The sequence below is a fragment of the Cygnus olor genome, chromosome 1, assembly GCF_009769625.2.
Source record: "Cygnus olor isolate bCygOlo1 chromosome 1, bCygOlo1.pri.v2, whole genome shotgun sequence".
Taxonomy (NCBI): domain Eukaryota; kingdom Metazoa; phylum Chordata; class Aves; order Anseriformes; family Anatidae; genus Cygnus; species Cygnus olor.
In genome coordinates, this window is record NC_049169.1 from 24,878,710 (window position 1) to 24,893,385 (window position 14,676).

The 14,676-nt window shown below is 36.2% G+C and overlaps 1 protein-coding gene across 3 annotated transcripts in view; it reads right to left on the reverse strand.

Moving 5' to 3' along the window:
* CPED1 (cadherin like and PC-esterase domain containing 1) overlaps positions 1 to 14,676 on the reverse strand; it is a 151,914-nt gene that overhangs the window by 22,879 nt on the left and 114,359 nt on the right. For all 3 annotated transcript variants that reach the window (XM_040549972.1, XM_040549956.1, XM_040549965.1), the window contains one exon: positions 5,442 to 5,559. In XM_040549972.1, the coding sequence (XP_040405906.1) occupies positions 5,442 to 5,559 (118 nt within the window). The remainder of the gene's footprint in view (positions 1 to 5,441; positions 5,560 to 14,676) is intronic.

Below are 14,676 nucleotides of genomic sequence, written 5' to 3' on the forward strand. Positions count from 1 at the left end.
GCTCTGGCTGCTGAGCAGCCTGCCCTGCTGCAGCTGCTTCTGCTCCATGCCAGAAGCACCCCATGTCAGCTATACTTGCAGGTGACGTGAAGAAATGATGGCAGGCTGCAGATGAATGAAAGTTGAGACGCTGAGGTTATTGCACTGTGCATCAGCATGTCTAACCTAGCTCCTAAAGGCCACCATTGGGCAAGCGGCCTGTTTCAGCACAGTGTGAAGAAAGGCAGGAGGGACCTGCTCTCCTGAGCAGGCCTGGTCTCCTGAGCAGACCATGGTGCCAAGGCATGAGCAGGGAGGTGGAGCTGCTCAGTGCTCCTCACACAGAGTAGCTTCAGAAATCACGTTCCTTGTGCCCTAATCACCAAGCTGTTTGTCCTTCTAGCTAACCAAGTACAGCTTAAAGTTCAAAATCCTTTAGGACAGAACAGTAGTATAGTTGCAACTTCGTAATTTATTTGGGAGAAGAGAGGCCTGACCTTTGGTTATTGGGTGAGACCTTACATAGAGTTTTTATCCAGGGATTAAAGTGATTTTTTACCTAAAGCTACACAGTGACTACCCAAGTTTTGGAGCAGGGTGTGCTCTTCCACCACCGAGGCCAGGCATGCTTTGGCACTCCAAGATTTCTGTGGCCAGTGGTGGATCATGTTCCCTCAGTGCTCCCTCTGTGCCCCATCTGCAATCTGTGGCTAACTGGTCATTCCAAGCTTCACTGCGCTCAAGTGAATAGACTGAAAAGTGCCAGGACTGAGATAACACAGTAATAGGTGCCATGTAAATACCTTGCATTGCTTTCTTCTTTCTGAGTATAGACAGAATGGATAGTTGGTTTGAGGTTTAGACTCAGAGACTACCACTGCTGTACAGTTCTTCAGAAACAATATGAAAGTTGTTTTGGGCAGTGATTTATATCTAAAAAATATATGAAAACTGGGCAGTTTTTTTTTTCTGACATTGCGATTTTTCTTTCAAATCAAATACATAAAAGTTCTGGCAATGGCTACAACATCTGAGCTCCCTCATTTGATGGAACATTCTGCTTTACTTCATATATATTTATGAGCTGATCTGGTTTTAGGTAATAAACTAGAAAAGTGGAACTATATAAAATGAATATTAAGGATCTGAAATGTCTGAACACTAAAAGTTTAAACTTTGGCAATTGAAAGTGATAAGCACCTTTTGAAAATCTTTAAAATAGTTTGATTTATATTCAATAGCTCTCTAAATGTATTGAGAAAAAAATAAATATATATTTTTTGGCATATTCTAAAGATGAGTGGCAAAAAAAAAGAGAACAATAGAGAACATGACAAACCTATGTTTATAGGAAGCACTGACATTTAATGCTCACAGAATGGATGCAGTTGCTTTATTTACATAGATTTTAAAAATTATTCAAATGTATGCATTTTAAATCTAGTTGTTATGAACTTTTCCTATTGTACCTTCACAGCACTTAGTCACTGCATTCCTAACCTTCACAAATAAAATTTCATTAAGAGATAAAATGAATCTCTTATATAAAAATGGATGACAACAGTAAAAAAAAAAAATCACAATATTAGGTTGGAAATTAAACTTATTTTCTATTGCAATTGTAAGGATTTTTTTTTTTTTAATTTATTTATTTCCACTTCTGTGAGGTAGCGGCACACAATGTATCTTTCAGTATAATTTAAATGAGTCTGTGTTTTGTGCTGCTTCAGCAGAGAGTTAGCATTGCTTCTATCAGGCAAAGGCAAGTTTACCTAGCACTCACTGAAAGAGAGAGCAAGCGTAAGCTGCTGTGAGTTTAAGTTTATTCCCAAACTGAAGCTGCTAAAAACAAAGTTTTATGAAAGCCTGTAAGTAACAGGTTGACACAGAAGTAGTGAAGGTAAACTGGATTTTTGGCTCATTAAAGAGGCTTATCATAAATCTTCTGCTTAGGGTAGGACATTAAACATTGCCTGTACTCCCATAAACAGCTCTCTTTAACTGGTATGAAAACAAATACCCTTTTAAAAAATTCACCAGAACTGTTTACCTGTATTTAAAAAGCACGCAAATGTTAGCCTAAAGTCACAAAGTTTTAACCAGTAAAGGCTGTACTCTTAATTTGATTGTTTTTTCTTCTGGACAGGGTTTTCAGCCTCTTATTTTTATTCAACCTTTACCATTGGCATAGCCACAAATACATATATTTTACATTCAAGATCAAAAGCAACGTTTTTATATAGTGCAAACAATTATCCACAGGAAAAAAAAAAAAAAGTCTAATCTGAAAACTCAAATCTGAATTTAAATATTTAACTAAACTGAAGCTAAAAGTAGTTTGTTGATTTATTCTCCTAATATCCAACCTAAAAAACAAACAAAAAATACAACAGAACTCTTCCTTTCCATGCATGTCCAAACCAATGTACATTTCACTAAAATTGTTGCCAAAATTTACTTTCAATAAAGGGAAGCCATTGACCATTTCTGACCAAAGTGGGAACCTAAGTTGAGGTCAATCAATTGGCTGTAATGGGTTTCGCATCGCTCTCTCCACATACGTATTACTGGTAATGTATTCCCTGCCACACCAACAAGTTTTGTGATCAACTGAATACCTGCACAACAATTACTTTTATTGCTTCATGTGCTTTATGTCCCATGTGTTTCATGTTATTATTGTTGCGCCTTGATGGCAGGACAAATTCATAAACCTATTAAAGATGGAGAAGCATGGAAAAGTCATGCAGCTCATAGTTATTTGAGTACTTCATGGAAGTGACTTCTAATGCTGACTGAAAAAGCCTTTTTCTGAGCATAAACAGAAAGTATGAGCTCTTACTTGTCTGACACAATGCTATTTTAAATATTTGGGTGTGTTTCCATGGGGACAGAGATTTAATGATGTATTTATCAGTTTCCTTTTTTTTTTTTTTTTTTTGATATCCAGGATGTAGATAGACCACAGATCTCAACCGTGTCTGTGTATCTGTGGAAAGCTATTCAAAATAGTAACTTTTTGCATCTAAGAAGAAAATTTTAGAAATCATGGTAGCAGTAAAGGAAACAATGAAAACAACAACTCCCCACAGCACTTTTAAAATGTGCTCACATAGAAATGCATTAGATTGTGTGTGTGTGCAAATTTCCACAAAAATTTCCACCAAATTTCCACGGAGTGCAATAGCTTAATTCACCTGCAGGACTTCAGAACAACTTGGGGTTCTCATGGTCGTTACACGATTGCCTCTCTCTCTGAGGAGCCAAACACATGGTTGCTGCTTGCTGACTTCTTTGTCATTAATAATACTATAGCAATACTGAACAGAGAGCTGTTTTTTCTATGACAGCCTGGTTAAAAAGCCATTGAATCAAAGGGGATTTTCTAAAGGAAAAAGGATTTTTGTTGCTATAAAAATCATAATTTCCTTCTGTGGTCCCAACAAGATGTAAAGACAGAAACTTCCCCTGTTCAATATTCATCTTCACATATATCAATAAAAGAGAAAGAAATGTGTAAATCAAGCGCATATTTAGTAAGATGCTGAGCTTCCTCCAGAGAACTGTGTCATGAAGCATAGTAGGATGGGAGTAGTCAGCTCCACCTTTGGTTAGACCCTCTGCTACTGCCTCTATACCGTATCACAGGAGTAGAAATGAGGCATGAAATCCTGGTGACACTACTAAGCTTTACCATCAACTTCAGAGAAATTAAGGTTTCATCTTTACATCTGCTTCCTTGCCTCAGCCTCTGCCCATGTCTGCATCAACACGACAAGCTTTGGCCAGCACAGATACATTTTGTTGCAATAGTACCTCAAGTATTCCTGTACAACTAAGCCGTTCCCTAGCATAAGAACCTATGATGCTACCTTACTTCTGCAGAAGTTTTGAATTCTCTTCTTAGAGGAAACAGGGCATGGCTTGGCTTCTCTGAAAATTTAAGTTATTTAAATAAAAGAGATGTTGCAGCTTTAGCTGGGAATTTGCAATTACTCCCATATGTGTTAGGAAAATGTTCACTGTCAGGACTAGGATATTGTTTTATTGTTAAAATTTTTTAATGATTTTGCACACAAAGCCATTTGTTTGGCTCCAGTTCCAACACTCCAGTTCCAGTTTGAAGCTGTGACATACATTAAGCTATACAGCCACTTGTTGCTGGATACTGCACATGTCAGTTCTAGGCTCATTAGACACCTCTTGGCAATCTTTCACTTCATAAGCCAAAATGATTCTTCCCTTTTTTATAGACTTCTCCTTTGAAACTACATTTCCTGAAGTAGTTTCCATTTTAAATCTATATGTTATTCACAATAACCTTGTAAATATATGTTATATTCAGCTCTCCTTAGCTAGATATGGTATTCAGAAGAAGCACATTATATTTAAAGAGAAGGAGATTGTCTGCCCCAGAAGGACTCCTCTGTCAATTTGGTTTGGGCTTTGCAGTCAGGAAGTTTACATCCTCATGTAATAGCATAGGCTATTTTGTGCTTCTTTATGATTCATAACTTGTGTGATTAAAACATGCTGTCAGGTACAGCAGTGTCTCCTTTGTGTGTTCCCTTCATTTAACACTGCAAAACAAATATAGGTCCCTATGTTTCATACCAAGTGAAACATTCAGGCAATTCAAGCATTCCTGTTACTTTGTATTGATTATCCCTTGAGTTTGTGCAAGTTCATTGCTGTGAGAAGCTGCTCCTATCTACAGGAAGATAAAAAAACACATTTTTGGTAGTAGACCATACAGGAGTTTGGTTTTATTTTTCATCCGTCTAATAAAGAATTGAACAAAATTACTAACTGTCTAATGCAGAAGCAACTTAAGCCATGCATAGGACTGCAAACAAAAGTAGTCCAGTGGATTACTCATATTTGTTAAGGTACACGTGCATAAATCTTCATGCAGATGTGACCTAAAGATGAATACCTGCCATTCTACCTATCTTTCTTGATCATACTTGTTGATATATAATCATTACTTAAAAAAAAAGACATTTCAACCACACTGTTTTGTCCGTCTCGTTATTTCAGATATTGACATGTAAAAACAAACACTTTATTGTTTGCTGAATTTGAAATTGTAATTTTTTTTTGCTTCCAATAGAGAAGTAGAAATATAAAATTGAAATGAGTCAAATTGCATTCTTTTTCAATTTTATTATTATTATTATTATTATTATTAGTTTAGACAACCCCTTTCATTATTTCAATGAACTTTACAGGCTAACTGACAATAACACATGAAGTGGTGGATCACTGATAATGAATTTGTTGAACTAAAAATTGTCAAACTAATTAATCTGATTTTAAAAATCTGTAACTCTTACAAGTGATTAGTTATATCTATTGTTAGGTTAGTGCACATGCATAGAGAAGACGAAACATTTTTTTCTAGTTTCGTTTTGGTGAAGTGCGTGAGCTAGTTTTCAGAAGAGAGAAGATTAAGTACAAACCTTTTGTGTCTCCAGCTTCACAGGTCTTAAGCACTGTCTGTGAAATTCTCGAGAGGTATTCATGAGACAGAGGCTGCAAGCCACAGGACTCCTCTGGATGGATTTGAGAACCACAGTCCTGAATTAAAATGAAATGAGTGAAAATTACAGCACTGCACCTGGATACATGTGGATACATGACTTTGAAATCCTCTTCAATGACATAAGGAAAAACATTATTTGGAGTTGGTTCTACAATTTATTCATACTTAGCTCTTCAATATTTTCCTAATATGAAATTTAAAATCATTTTTTTTCTGTTCAAACAATGGTTTTGCAAAAAATTATCCCAATCTACAGTCAATGTACATGACACTACATTTGCTAAAGATAAAAAGAAAATTTGTTAAAGCAAACACTTATAACATTCAAGTAATGTTATTTTGTCACTATTTATCATGAAATCTCTACTTATTTGCTCATAGCAATTTTGTATGCATATCTATAGTCCTAGGGAACATAGTTCTGTCATGAAATGCCTCAAATTAGCTTGAGAACGTACAGGTGCATAAAGAAAGAAAAATTCATAAAAAGAGAGAGAAAAAAAAATCAAGGGGAAAACATTTGAGCTAACAGAGGCATTACAAAAACTTACTAGAGGTGAAGAAGGAAAGGATTTAATATAACTATACGCATAATCTAACGGTCTTCACGTGAGATGTATTCTGTAGTAAATTTCAGAGACTATCATAAGGGTAAAATATATAATGGACATTATTTTTTAAAATATACACCTTTTAATTAATTTTCTTCGTAGAAAAGAATTTGGCTGTTTTCATGTTCTAGTTAGAATTCACTAAGACCCACAATTAACACAGAAATATTTTGTCTTTGTTTATGCTTGCATACAAGAATATGGACTGGTTATTGAATCAACCCCTAATGCAATGGCATACACTGGAACTGCACCTCATAAAAAGCTTAGTTTCTCACAGTTTGATCATTTCTGTTAAATTTTATAGACATTAGCAGAAATGTAAAGTAAAAAATAATTAATGTCAGGTGTCTAAAAATTAGCAGTAACAATCTGAAATATCAATCAATCAATCAATCTGAAAACAACTATCTGTAAATCTGAAAATGGAGAGTATTATTGGATTTTAGAAAATTGGAATATTGTTCTATTTGGAAGGTATATGAAGGTTCCAACAGCTCCCAAAAATTTCAAAGGAAATACTCAGGTTAATAGTGATTCCTGACCATATGTTTTAGCACATGTAGGTTCTTACATTTTAAGTAGTATCTTGTATTAACATTGTGTCTTACAGCCATAATATTCAAGCATCCACTGACATGATATACATTACACCACAGCATTTGTGATATGAGGCAATTTTTTTTTTGGTAACTCTAAACAGGTACAGTATGTATGGCTGTACAAATTGCTTGTTATAAATTTGCTTTATTGTTTCCGAAGAGAAATAGCATTGCTATTTTCAATGTCTACTTTAGGACAAAATGGATCACATCTTTAAAGTGCTTTTCTCCCTCGCCTGTAAAATGAGTCTCAGAATGATTCAGAAGCACATGTCTACCTTAGTTCAGTTGAATTTCATTTCAAATTACTTTGTAAAAAGTAAATCCATACAGCATTGCCAGTTGCCAGTTGTTTCATCAGAAGATGGGAGCTTTCTGGGGTCAGTATTAGATTCAGGAAGAATGTTAACTATCTTCTATTTCATTGTTTTACCTTCACTTCTGTATTGTTACAAACTCACCAGAACACAATGAATGTTTTCTATTTTTATTTTTATTTTCATCAAAACTGAAAAGCTACAAAAAAAAAAAAAAAAAGAGAGAGACATAATACTGGAAAAGATCATTTTATGACAAAGGAGAAAATATTATGAAAATTAAACTATGGAAATATTACTTAATGTGTTTTTGTTTTTAAATACTCTATGAAAAATACAGATGGTGCCCTTTCTGGATAAACTGAATATTAGCAATTGTAACATTCAATAATTCTCTCTCTATATATATATATTTTTTTTTTTAAGAATTGCACATGCTTAGCACTTCTAATTAGTTACAAACTACACAGACGGAAATACGCTTTTACTGTACTGTGTTAATTTCAAGAAAAAGTATTCTTGAAACTGAAACAAAGAATAAAATGCAATTTTTCCAAAAATAAAAAATGATTTCATCAGTCTTTTCTTTATTGAAGTATGATGAGTTCTATATTTATTTTCCACAATGATATTAAAATTAATTAGGAAACTGTCATGAACTATCATTCACTGTTTCCATTAAATGCTACATCTAGGATGCTATGCCTAAATTGAACCAATGAACAAATAGCAATTGTGTCCTCATATTGTCAAGGTGAAACTTGACAGTAGGATTTGTGCCACTGATATTGGTGGAGATATGAATCTGTCCTGGAATTTAATAAATATGGGGCTGTCTTGATTATCTTATTGAAAAAGAAAATAATTATCTCATACTTAACCTGATTTCAATTCATTACATGGTTAAAAAAAAAAAAAAAGTTAAAAAATCTTCCTGTTGACTTTGAAGGTCTTAGGTCATCTTTGTGCATAAAAGGTCAGAGAAACAGCAGATATATGTGGGCTCTTTTGTACAGTTGTCCTGTTCTCTGTTCTATAATAATGCTCTATTACTGGGGAAAGCTGTTATGACAAAATAAATGGCACAGTATCTTCTAGCATTAAACTGTGATGTTGTCTTGGAGCCTCTAGGTCTGGACACACGGTGCAGCTATTTGACAGTATTACTTCAACTAACATTAACATCAGAAAGCTCTTACCTTGCAGTAAAACAATTTGCACAGGACTTCACAAGAAAGCGTGAAATTCCTGAATGAGCTGCTATTGCTCTCAACATAGTGCAATAAAATAACTTAACAGGGATTTTCTTGTTCATACGTCTGCACAGAGTATGTGTTTAAACAAACAAAGACTGATTCTAATTGAGTTCCTCAGACAATATCATTAACAGAAGATTCATATGGCTGTTTTGTTACTAAATAATTACAATCAGTTTGCAAGTCACATTAAGTCATTGATTCCATTTGGCTTGGTGTGTTTTCAAATTACAAAAGACGTGGGTCCTAAATGACACTGCTTGTGCTAAATATATAATTCCCATCTAAAACAACAAGATCAGTGGGAGATTGTGAATCCCTGAACAAGCCTTATTTGTTTCATCTTTACTTTTCTAGGATACCAATCTCTTCTCATCAACATGCTTAATATAATGTGCAAAATTAATCTGTGGCTGCCACAGATCCACCACTATACAGTGCATTAAGGGCTTTATTTACAGCTTGCAGAGTTTTTTTGGTTTGTTTTCTTCAGGTGCTGCAGTGATGTGACATACTTCTTGCCTTGCCCAAAGATGAAACTTCTTGTGATCTTACGTATGTTTACAATCAATCACTCATGGCAAAGATGAGAGCCAGACATGTAAACTTAAATGATAGCTCTTGCTCAGTGCCTGTTCTCCCTGCAAACCTTCATTTTTGAAAAGCAGACATAAAAGGCCCCCCTGAAATGTCTGGACTAAAATCAACAGAAAAGTTCCCCTGTACTAAGTACTTCAGTGCACAGCTAGATCTGACTCTTCATGAGACTGGTTTGGTATTTTATTAGTAGAGTTTCTTTTATCTTTTCAGAAGATTTGCTGGAAACTAACAAATAAAATAGGAACAAAGCTTTCCTATGTACATCTAGAGACCTTTCAGTCAATATCAGCTGAGAGGGAACATTTCTGAAGTCCATCTGCTGTATGAAGAGAGAATTGCTTCTCTTCAGGGCACACTCTGATTGATGGGAATGGTGGGCTCAGCACTTTGAAAAACTGGTCTGTTCTGCTCAAGTAATCATGTCTGAGACTGCACCCACTCAAAGCACTGAACACCAAATCTACTAATAAAGAATCAGTATATCAGAATGTTTTAAACTAAACAATAAGAGAAATATAACTGAGCTTGCAGGAATTCCTTTTAGCATTGCATACAACCAACACATATCGAAAATCCCACATCCCTTTAACACCCTAAGCCCACACATGTCTGGGAACTAGTTTTTGGCAAAGAAAGGAGGAGACCTTCCCATCCTTCATGCTCTGACCCTGCAGCCTTTGGCCAGCACTGCCCATCACTGACCCTGGCAGTCACCCAGCTGCTGTCCAGCACGAGAGCCAGCCCATGTCTCCTGAGGCACCACAGCGCTGCCTCACCATATAGATGCTGTCAGGGCTGCCCTATTTCCTTGGACTATGTCTACATTAGAGACATGAGAGAACAAAGCTTATTGTGAAAGAGGTAATTTTGAATGCTTTTCTGTTGGCCTTTGCAGGCTTGCTGACTTCACTTTATTTGATATGGTTCTATTTAAATTGACCCAGGTTTCTCATGAAATCCTTTCATCTCTCTTCTTGGTCCATCTTTTTCTACTGTTTTACACATAACTAAAACTGGATGAAAAGTGATTAAAAATGATGCTATTAAAGGAATTCTAATGAAATTAGTCAAAGAGTGAGCTCATGAAGCAATGCAATTGTATCTTATTGCTAGTGAATAAATTGTGAGCAGATGGATTAGTTCCACTCTATCAACTTTATTAATATGGCAGTAACAAATGAAGGAACAGTTGGCATATTGACTTCTATTCAACGGCCTCCCTCTGTCTGGCTGTATTATTCAGTGATAGATGAACCCCCAAAGAACCAGAGGTTCAGGCTAGTTCAGATCAACATTCATTATTAACTTCATTAAACTGAAGCTCCTGGGTGCACAAAACAGGTCTAGAAAGCTCTTACATAAGGTAGTCTCCTAAGAAATTTCAGTTCACTACTACTTTTGTCTGGGAAAAAATGATTATTGTTTGTCATCGAGCACTAGGGCATATACGAAGATATGGCCTACATCATAAAACACACAAATACATTAAACAGACAGATGAGGATTAACGGGGTGAACTGATGGAGTAGCATGTCCATGTATTGCAGCTATATTTTGAAAGGAATTGCTGCCAGTGTTTTGTAAGGAATCTAATGTGCTTCATCTTCAAAATGGAATATTTCCCCAGTGACACCAAAGGCACTGTCACAAAAAACACATTGAAAGCCTATGAGGTGCTCAATTCAACAGGGATCTGGAAGAGGTCATAAAAACATTTGAGGAAAATAGTTTGGGCACTCACAGGGTTGGAACGTGCAGTGCACAGACATCAGTAGGCGACTGGGAACAATATAAAAGCTGAGATACTGGCCATATTGTCAAGGCATGGAGGAGACATCAGAGAACAGTCTGAAATGTGGACAAAGTGCAACCATCAGCCCAAATCACTTTCAAGTTCTTACTTACATTGTTGCTATTATTATTTTGTCTTAAGAATACAAGCATATCATGCATTGCAGGATTTTTCTCTCAGTCACAAACTTTTGCTAAGGAATTTTTTGGGGGGAATAATATCATATGCTTTAATCACTGATGGAAGAATATCTTTAGTATCTGCTAAAAAGCTTCTGAAAATCCCAGTAGGTCCCTATCTACAAAGACAACTGCCTCAAAGCACACACAGATTATATGAACGAATACAAGTAATCTTTACACTATAGCAGATGCAATGTGGCTTCCTCTGCACTAGGAAGGCTGATCTCAGAGAAAGCTAAGAAACTGTTTCGAGAACTGAGCACTACTAATCAAGAGAAAATATTGTAAGCTTCATACCAGTATTTTAATATCTCTCCATGTGTGTACAGAATATAAAAGAATCATTTCAATCTATGAAGGATTTTGATTGAATTCCATTTTACATAATGTTTAATACTCTACACTTGATGTCAGTTAGGCTCTGCCTGCCTACTCTCAAAGAGTCAATAGTTCAAAGCTCTACATTTGTGAGCCTTAGAACAAAAATATTCACATGAGGGCTAAAAAGTACGACTCTTAATCTCATAGGGATTTGTGAATTATGATTCTAAACAGTTCAGAGATGCAGCAGAATTTGTTGAAATAGGATGCGTGAATGTGAAATTCAACTTTCTTAAGAATAAAATATTGTAAACAAGTTTTGGAAAATATTTTGCACTACACCTAATTACTTTTTTCCCAATATTTAAAGGTAACATCTGCATGTTTTTTTTTTCAGATATGTTTTCTTACCGAGTGTGTTTCTCTAACGCAACTAATGATGTTTTTCTTAAGTAAAAACAGTCATGATTACCAACTTGTATGCTTTATAAACTGAAAACACAAAGCAAGGAAAAAAGGAATGAGAAGAATTTAGTGTTCTTTCCTCCCTCAAAATGAAGATAAAACAGAAGCAGCAGATAAAGCAAGGCATTTTGCTATTTTAGGTTTTGTGGGATTTTTAGTCTAAAACGTGAGACAGTAGTATCGACCTAGAGACTTAAGGATCTGTGTAAGTTTTGGATTCCCACTTAGTCCTCTTCTTGCCCCCTCTTTTTTTTTTTTTTTCTTTTTTTTTTTGTTTTTTTTCTTTTTTTTTTTTTTTTTTTTTTTAGTGTTTACTCTGAATGTGAACTGACTTGAATTTTGCAAAATCCCTTATCAGAAAATTGCGGATAATTTGAGAAAACCATGTGCTTTGACACTTCAAGAAGTGAATGTTATATGTATAACTAATGGAATTATTAGGTATTTATTGTTCTCTCACTATGTGTGCCTACGTGCTCCTGACTGTTTCCTATGATAAATAAAAATGTGCTATATTATTAGCTGGGACATCCCACAGTCTTGTGGATATTTTTAAGGATCATTCTGCTATATCCTCCATGCTCAGGGTATATGGTATTCACCATTCACATTGCAAAGAAATCTATATATCTTCCTATGTACAAGAATCTGTTGAGCTCTAGCTCCATCCCCTTGATTTTAGACTGGGACCTTTGTACCATAGCCACAATGAATACAACACAAGAACTCATACTGAACAGTTATCACTACTTTCAGGATGTGTGAAGAGAACTGAGAGAAAGACTGAGTTAAAAAACATTAATGTTCATTGCTGAATTCTGAAATTGAAATACTCTGACACCAACTGCAATACAGTGAAAAAACGTGTTAGTTAAGGACCCTGTTCAGTGAGTTATGTGTCTGTTAAAGCTACTGTTAAAGCTGCTTCTCGGAGTGAGCAAGACTTGCAGATTTGAACTCATTTTCAGAGGATCGCATACCACTTTGTCACTTTTAGCACAAAATCCCCGAGATCTTGCAAGAGCATCTACTAACCTTATTTGGGGTTTGGGACACATTGTGGGGCATCCTGAAAGCAGAGATTTAGGATGTTTGTGACCACTTCACAACTCTGCCTCTTGTTTTCTATATCAGCTTGGGCAGATGATTTGGATCTCCATCCAACAGTACCACATCTGGAATGTATCTTTTCAAAACTGGCACTCAGTTGACACCAGTCTCCTAGCTGCCTAAGTTTCTTCAACCAGGCATATGCAAAACCAGCCATAGTTCAGCAGAGCCATGATACTTAATCTCTTTAGCCCTAACGGGGCTCAAAATTTCCTTTGCCAAAGGTGCTTGATCTGATAGGTATTTTCAGGACTTGCCACCAAGTATTAACTGGTATTTCCCCTTTCATATAACAGGTATAACAGTCCCCCATGACACAGGAAACACAATTTAGAGCCCCTCTTAACTGATTTGCAGCAGAGACTTCCATTCAAGCTCCCAGTGCCTTCTTCCAGTCAGTGGGCTATAGAGTCCTACGACCAGTTCTGTCTCTCTTGAGGAAGTCGTTTGCATTTGCTTTGTACATATAATTAAATACTGACTCGTAAAGAGCCTTGAACCTACTTCACCCGCAGACTAGATACGTGTAAAGAATGCAGGGTGAAACTGAATGGCGGGAGTACCACCCAGCTCTGTGTTAACTCTAGCTGCAAAAGGACCAAATGAAGTGGGTACTTAACTCCCTGAGAGAGCAGGTTGCAATTCAAAGTGGAGGAAAGACTCTCCTGTGACCAAAACTGGATGTGTAACTCCCAGAGAAAGGTACAGTTAAGATACATTTCTTTCTGTATTATTTTCTGCTGAGCAATACATCTGACTCCCTAACTACTGTGCTTGCTCTTGTAGATCTTATTTTTACAAGCTTCAGTATCAAATTTGAGAAAGGGTTGTAACCAGACATATTTTTTGGTGGTGGTAGGTTTTTTTCCCCAGTTGTATCAGATGTTCTACTAAAAAACATTAAACATTAAACTCTGCAAGTTTTACCTCACTAATATTCTCTATAAAATGCATAAGGAACCTAGTTACATTGCTTGGACATTGTGTGTTTCACTAGATCCCAGGATGCTTAAATGGCGCTCTCATCCCAACAGATTCCCTTAGATTCTCCTAGAACACCCCCTGGACATGAAAGAAGGTGTACAATACCCCTTTTTTAAGCAAAGTAGCCATGACAAATAGCATGTTGGTGACTGTCAAACAAGATGAAAAAGTTCTGCAAGTCCAACAGGAGCACTGAGTTAGCTTTTTTTCCTCTCATTAAAAAAAAATAAAAAAATAAATAAAAAAAATAGATATTAGCGAGCAATGGATGGCCTTTGGTTTTACAGCATGGCAGCATGGTTTCACCTTTGGAAAGCAGACAAAAACAAAGGAATGAAAATAGTAAATAAATGGAATAAATACATTTATTAAAAAGTCAAATAAGTTTCTTACATTATTTTTGTTAGGAGTTTTGCTGCAGGGAGAATTTAAAAGGTTAGTGCTTAAGAAATTAGTGCACATGTTGTACAGAAATTGTTCTCCATGGCATACTGGGTTTTGAAATAAACATCAGAGCCATGCCTGCTCTAGGGAACATTGAGGAAGCCACTAATACAGGCTCAGAAACACCAAGTGGAAGACTTTTGAAACTGCTTTCCCAGACAGTGCCAAAACCCAAGTGAGTTCCTGCCTTTCATGTAAAGACAGAGTCCACATATGTGTGGAGGCTTCACTCTAATGGAAAGCACGCTTCTATCTGGTAGACAACAGGAGGTATTTCCCTTTGCATATTTACAGCCGGCACTGACGCACACGTTTGAACAGACCAAGCACACGGCCAACTTTGCGCAGGCATGTGCTTTTCTGTTATCACAGGGAACACAGAGGGCCAGCTCCTGACAGCAGCTATGTTGAACACCCTGGTCATTCAAGTCCCAAGAGCAGAATGCCTTCTCTTCAAAAAGCAATCCT